The 7,500-nt window shown below is 35.5% G+C and overlaps 1 protein-coding gene across 6 annotated transcripts in view; it reads left to right on the plus strand.

Annotated features, from left to right (window-relative positions):
* Positions 1-7,500, plus strand: part of ptprz1a (protein tyrosine phosphatase receptor type Z1a) — a 56,363-nt gene that overhangs the window by 48,714 nt on the left and 149 nt on the right. For all 6 annotated transcript variants that reach the window (XM_042752542.1, XM_042752544.1, XM_042752545.1 and 3 more), the window contains 6 exons: positions 402-475; positions 561-689; positions 820-972; positions 2,981-3,123; positions 4,603-4,738; positions 6,866-7,500. The exon at positions 6,866-7,500 is cut by the window's right edge and continues 149 nt beyond it. In XM_042752542.1, the coding sequence (XP_042608476.1) occupies positions 402-475; positions 561-689; positions 820-972; positions 2,981-3,123; positions 4,603-4,738; positions 6,866-7,009 (779 nt within the window). In that variant the 3' untranslated portion in view covers positions 7,010-7,500. The remainder of the gene's footprint in view (positions 1-401; positions 476-560; positions 690-819; positions 973-2,980; positions 3,124-4,602; positions 4,739-6,865) is intronic.

Genomic DNA, 7,500 nt, shown 5'->3' on the forward strand with positions numbered 1-7,500 from the left:
GGATTGGATGGATGGAAATAGATAGATATTATATGATGGATGGATGGATGGATGGATGGATGGATGGATGGATGGACAGCTACATAGACCGATAGGTGAATGTGGATAGATAGATGGGAGGATAGATATATGGACAGACAGGTAGATGGATAGAAGGAGGATGGACAGACGGACAGATGAATAGATAGACAGATAGATGGATGGATGGAAAAAAGAAAGAAAGACAGACAGACAGATAGATGGAAAAAAGAAAGATAAATAGATAGATAGATGACAGACGAATGTAGATAGATAGATGACAGACGAATGGATTGACAAATAGACACACAGATGGATGGATGGATGGATGGATGGACGGACAGATATTCAGTTCTCTGAAGTGACTGTTGTGTGTTTTGCAGTGGAGAAGTCCAGAGTGTGTCTGTCCACATCAGCAGGAGAGACGTCAGACTACATCAACGCCTCATATGTCATGGTGAGACACTCAGTGTTTCTCCAGTCACTTCTCTATAACAGCTTATTTAGATTCATATCAAGACTCCTTCATGCATTCACATCAGGGTTATCGGCAGAGCAAAGAGTTCATCATTACCCAGAATCCTTTGCCCAGCACAGTGAAGGACTTGTGGAGGATGGTGTGGGATCACAACGCCCAGGTTATTGTTTCATTGCCGGACACGAGTAGCACGGTCAGTACAGCTTTTATCGAAACCGCTCATTTCCTGCCAGCTTTCCAGTGCTGAATGAAACAGATTGTCCTTTCATTCATCTTGCATTCATTCTCTCCCTCCCAATGTAATTTCTTTATTCCGTTCCTAGACAGAAGACATCGAGCCAATCATATTCTGGCCTGCGAGAGATCAGCCAATCAGCTATGAGACATTCTCTGTGTCATTAAAAGGGGAGGGCCACGTGTGCCTGTCCAATGAAGATAGGTTGATAGTGCAGGATTACATCCTAGAGGCCACACAGGTAACATCATATCATCATATCTGCTGCACAGCCAATCAGTCCACAGATAACATTAGCAACATAAAGAGAATCAGAGATTTTACCCACAATGCACCAAAGGGAAGGTAACATACTAAAGCTGGGATAATCGATTCAGAGAGATGCAAATGAGTGATTTCTTTGCGTCATTTCTCCAAAATCATTCAAAAACATGAGCACAGGCATCTGTTTTAATGATCGCAGCTGGTGCCTGCCGTATGATTGTGGAAAATATTAGGAGGAGCAAATGGCTGCTGACGAAAGTGAGAACAGAGTCTGTTAAACAACACATCTGGTGCTTTTCACACACTGAGCATTAAACCATCTGTATCTGCTGAAGCATATTAATCATAAACACACACACTTAAAAAAAAAATAATCCAAAAATAAAAATTTGCTGAAAATTTACTTACCCTAAGAGCATCCAAGATGTAGATGAGTTTGTTTCTTCATCAAACCAGATTTGAAGAAATGTAGCATTACATCACTTGCTCACTAAAGGATCATCTGCAGGGAATGGGTGCCGTCAGAATGAGAGTCCAAACAGCTGATAAAAACATCCCAATAATCCAAGAGTAATCCATAAGTCTCAGTCAATCAATTAATGAAACAAAAAACTAAATGTTTGTAAGACACAAAATCACCATTAAGGTGTTTTCACTTTAAAAAGTCCCTTCAAAATACCAGTCCATAATCCATAACAACACTTCCTCCAGTGAAGAAGTCCATCCTCTGTTGTTCTCTCACATCAAAATCCACCAACATATTTGGTAACCTGTTTTGGGCTGTTTTCGCTTATAAACTACTTGATCTGTACAGATTTCTCTCCTGATTCAGACAAGGTGACTTTTTCAGTGGAGAAAGTGATAATACAGACTCTTATTTTAGCTGGGGCTAGCACTAGGGCCGTATGAAATCCATTTAATTTTTTCCTAAATTCCATTTTATTATTTTTTTTTCTGTTTTATTTTTCTAGACTCTAGACTAGTTTTAATGGCTAAATTAAAAATATTCATGTCTATTTAATTGAAATAATGACACTTACACAATTTGACAGCAATGTATTGAAAGTCTTAACAAAAATTACATTTTTAAGGCCCAATGAAATGTTTTTTTTTTCTCAAATTAATATTTTTTTTAATCAATTTCAGTTTTTCATTAATTTTCTGGATTCCATTTTAATGGTTTCATTAAATAAATAAATAAATGTAATAATTAAAAGCATCTCTAGTTAATTGATTTAAAAAAAAAAAAAAAAGAAAAACGAAATGGTAAAATGCTTATGAAGTGACTCGTGTTCATGTTCTCATATATTGAGGCGGCAGAGGCTGAAAACAGTATGTGTGTAGTAAACAAAACCGTGCGTCTGTGCCATTCATTAAAGGGATACTCCATCCCAAAATGAAAGTTTTGTCATTAAAAACGTACCCCCATGTCATTCCAAACCCGTAAAAGCTCCGTTCATCTTCGGAACACAATTTAAGATATTTTGGATGAAAACAGGGAGGCCTGTGACTGTCCCATAGACTGCCAAGTAACTAACACTGTCAAGGTCCAGAAAAGGTATGAAAGTCGCCGTCAAAATACTCCATCTGCCATCAGACATGCAATCTGGGTTATATGAAGTGACACGAACACTTTTTGTAAGCGAAGAAAACAAAAATAACGACTTTATTCAATAATTAATGGTCTCCTCTGTGTCTCTCCATATCACCATATGCTGCATATGCTTTTCTGTGTCATCCGCACCACAAGGATACACTGTTTTCTTTCAAATCAAAGCTAAATACACATAGAAACAGCACATCCTTGTGGCGTGGATGACCCAGAAGAGCATACGCGGCATACGGTGATATGGAGAGACACAGAGGAGACCGTTGACAAAGGAATTATTGAATAAAGTCGTTATTTTTGTTTTCTTCTACAACCGTTTGTAGTTCAAAATGTCTTGATGGATTTGTTTATCATAACCTCTTTTCTCTTTTTTCAGGATGATTTTGTTCTAGAAGTGAAACATTACCGGGCTCCACACTGGCCAAACCCAGACAGTCCCATCAGTAACGTCTTTGAGCTGATCAACATCATCCAAAAAGAGTCCGGCTCCAAAGATGGACCTATGGTCGTACATGACGAGTGAGTTGCATCTGGGCCTGCAGAAGATGCACACTGCATCTTGGAAAAGACATGTTTTTTTCTGTTCCAGAAGCTAGTGAGCTAGATAGCTAGTGCTATCTGCATCGGCACATACCCCTGTCCAATAAACCAGCAGGAATTTCCAGCCTGGTTTATGCTGGTCTATATGTTGGACCAGCTGTTAAACTATAATAATAACTGGTAAACAGTAAAAATAGTAAGCATTTGCTAAATTAAATAATTGGCTTTCATATGATCAGTATGTTACAGCCAAAAGAACGGATTAAAATATTATCAGGAGAATATTGAGTTTGTATTCAGTGAATCTTATTTATTAAAAACCTCAAGAGACACATTTTAGTTCAAATATATGGCTGTTAAAATGCTGGCGCCAGTAAGATTTTCTTATTTTCTTTTTTTTTTTGTTTTTGAAAGAAATCTCTTATGCTCACTAAGTCAGCATTTTTTTAATCATACAATCAAATTTTTTTTTCTAGTTTCTAGTTTTCTAGGTAATTTTATAAATTTATTACATATTTAGTATTCAGACACTTTTCTTACTATTAACTTTGTTTAAAACAGTCTGCTTAATATTTTTTTTTTTTGGAAACAGTGATACAGATTTTTTTTCTTTTTTTTTTTTAGAATTCTGATGAATAGAAAGTTAAAATGAACAATATTTATTTGAAATACATATATTGAAATTTGAAATAAATCCATTTTATTTATTTTTGATCAATTTAATGCTCCAGTGCAATTTAAATGTGTACTTTCTGAATAATTTGAATTGAAAAATAAATAAATAAATAAAATAATAAAACAATAAAATAACTTTTTGACCCCAAACTTTTTAACTGTAGTGTATAAAAATTTGAAATGTATTTATAGAACACTTTTCACAAGACATATTCTTCCAAAGCCTTGTTACAGAGAATATTGTAATTAATTAATACAAAAGCTCAAACTTTAGGTTTTTACGGTGTGAAGAAAGAGAGATGAAAGAAGTGAGAATATGTTTCCAGTAACTGTTAAAACTGCAAACCAAAATTAATCACCAATGATGTCAAATGTTAAAACCATCTGCCCAGATTATGTCAACTCTTTTTTTTTAAAGCTGCAGTAACTTTTGGCGCTCTAGCGGTTAGTAAATAGAACTGCACACAAACTTCTAACTCTTTACCATATAGAGATTAGAAATTCAAACAACATGAATAGTAATTTACAGCATATCATACGTAGCTACAAACGGATTAATGATGTACTCGCTTATTATATAAAGTTCGTAAATTCTGAACACAAAAAAAGTTATGGACTGCAGCTTTAAGCTTTTTTTAATGGAATTTTGCAGTCTATGATATAACCCTCTTGTGACTCCCTGGGAGCCTTTCAAAACCCCTGCTTTTTTTTAAATCTATACTTTTCAGTATTGAATAATCATTGATTTGTTTAATAATCTGTGTGCTGGCTGTGTTTGTGCAGGTGTGGTGGTGTGACTGCTGGAACGTTCTGTGCGCTGTTCACTCTACTGCAACAGCTCGAGGCCGAGAGCGCGCTGAACGTCTACATGGTGGCCAAGATGATCAACCTCATGAGGCCTGGAGTCTTCACTGACATGGTGAGGGTTCATCTGCCTGCTTTCATTCAACACTTGTTTTTTTCCCCACTTGTATTAACAAAATCAAACACACTAAAACATCAGCCACAAATTATGATATTTATACTATATATCTTCAAAAATAAAAGAGCTAATACATGCATACATACATGCTATATAAAATGCTTTCTAATCACATAAAAATGCATCAACATGCAACTCTTTATAGCATTTAATACATATAATATGGATAACCCAATAATATAAAAACTTGTGAATTTTTATGTGTTTTATATATATATAAATATATACACACACACAGTGCCCTCCACATGTATTGAAACAGTAAAGACAAAATTGCTCGGTTTGCTGTGGAGTCAAGAAATCTTTAAATATGATTAAAAGATGAATATGAGACAAAATTGTCACATTTTATTGGGTGTTTCAACGCATACAGTTTACCAACTAAGAAGATCATCACTTTTAGAGTTTCATCCCCCATCTGATGTGACCATAAGTATTGGAACACTTTTTAAGTGTTCAGCTGTGTCCTGTTGCATTAATTCTTCAGATATTAGAAGGAAATGCGTCGTATCAATTATATCCATGACTGCATTCTGAGTCTTGCATTCAGTGATGAGACACACAACGTGTCTGTAAAATCACCAACAACCTCCAGCAAGCTGGGGTGATGCTCTGACAATCTACAGTCCGCAGGAGACTTTGATACAGAATTACAGAGGCTACAGCGAGATTCAAACCTCTGATCAGCACCAAAAATAGAATGGCAAGATTAGAGTTGGCAAAAAAGCACAAATGTTAGCCAGTAGAGTTTTGGAACTGAGTTTTATGGACAGGTGAGACAAAGATTAACCTTTATCTAAGTGATTGGGAAGCAAAGGTGTGGAGAAAAGGGGAACTGCAAATGATACTAAGCATACAATCTCATCTGTAAAACGTGGAGGTGGTGTCATGGCATGGGCAAGCGTGGCTGTCTCTAGAACAGGACCTCTTCATTTTAATGATGACTTCATGTATGATGGCAGTAGCAGAATGAATGCAGAAGTGTACAGGAACATCTTGGCTACCAATGTTCAAGAAAATGCCTCCAGATTCATTGGGAAGCGCTTCATATCGCATCAGGACAATGACCCTAAACACCCTGCCAGTTCAGTCAAGCACTTTATCAGGGTAAAGAAATGGAAAGTCTTAGATTGCCCAAATCAATCTCAAGATTTCAATCCGATTGAACATGAATTTCACGAGCTAAAGAGGAGACTAGAGACAGAAACTCCCCAAAACAAGCAACAGTTGGAACTGGCTGCATTAAAGACTGTAAAAAGTAAAGCATTTCAAAGCATAAGACCAAGAGTCTGGTGATGTCTGTGGGTCACAAACTCACTGCTGCTATTGCACACAAGGGATCTGCAACTAAATAATAGCTTTATAATAATAGTAATAGTTCCAATACTTATCCTCACATCAGATAGTGTGATAAACTCTCGAAGTGATGTCCTTTTTATTTGGTAAAACAGAGCAATTTTGTCTTTATTGTTCCAATACTTGGAATATATATATATATACGTCTCTCGCTCTCTCTCTCTATATATATATTTATAATATAATTTTATATATATAAAAGAGGGAAAAATAATTAAAAATAATAGTTATCCTTAGAATAAATATGTAAATATAAATATATAGGTCAAAATTCATTCATATATATATATTATTCCCTCTTTACATATATTTTGCTATATTACAGTTATATATAATACAGTAAAATGACATGTATAATGTATTGGGTCTATATAATATATGTCTATATTATATTTCTAGGTTAAAAATTACATTGTTATATTTATTTTTATGTGAATATTAATCTTAGTATTTTCCATGTGTCTGCAGACTATTGGCATTTATAAATTTTACAAGAAATGTAGTATTTATTTATGTATTTATTTTTCATCTCTCTGGAGTTGGCAGCAGTTCTGATGAGGAAAAGTCAGTCATTAATAATCCTGCCCTGAGGTGGAATTAACTCAAATCCACAAGGGAAATGTAATATTTGGAGTGGTATGTTGTGGTCAAACTACCAACATGTTCTTGTTTTTTTTATTTTATTTTGTATTTTTTTTGGTGGGATAGGATCAGTATCAGTTCCTCTACAAAGCCATTCTGAGTTTGGTCAGCACCCAAGAAGACGAGCGAGCGCTTCAGTCCTCCGATAACAACGGCACGGTCCCAGGAGGCGTCTCGAGTGCGGCCGAGAGTCTGGAATCCTTGGTGTAACCATAGTGACGAGCCGGAAAAAGACTGTTTTTTTTTTTTCTATCAAAGAAAGCTCTTGTTTTTCCCAGTCCATCTCTGAACTGACTGCGCTCTGCTGGATGCAGCGCCGGCATTAAATGTGTGCCTTTGTACACTCCACGTTTTTATTCATTGTTTCTCTCTTAAATCGCCATCTTGTGCTAATGTCTTACGTACTAATGTCTTCTCATAGAGTCATATTTATTGGCTTAAAAGCTTGTTTAAAGGGAAAACACCTTTTTTTATTTTAATAAGACTGTTTTTTATTAGTCTATTTTTTGTAGTAGAATTTCAGCCACTGTTTTTTCATACAGATATACAAAGAAAGTGGCAAAATCAGCCGTGGATACAGGGGAGGAAATAATATTCTAATGTGTAAATAATATTACAGCAACCACGTCGATGGACCAAATTTCTATTTATGTCTAGAATTTTATATTTGAGGCACTAGTGCTGTAAGACATGGCTGCATT

This window comes from Cyprinus carpio, chromosome B25 (assembly GCF_018340385.1).
Source record: "Cyprinus carpio isolate SPL01 chromosome B25, ASM1834038v1, whole genome shotgun sequence".
Taxonomy (NCBI): Eukaryota; Metazoa; Chordata; class Actinopteri; order Cypriniformes; family Cyprinidae; genus Cyprinus; species Cyprinus carpio.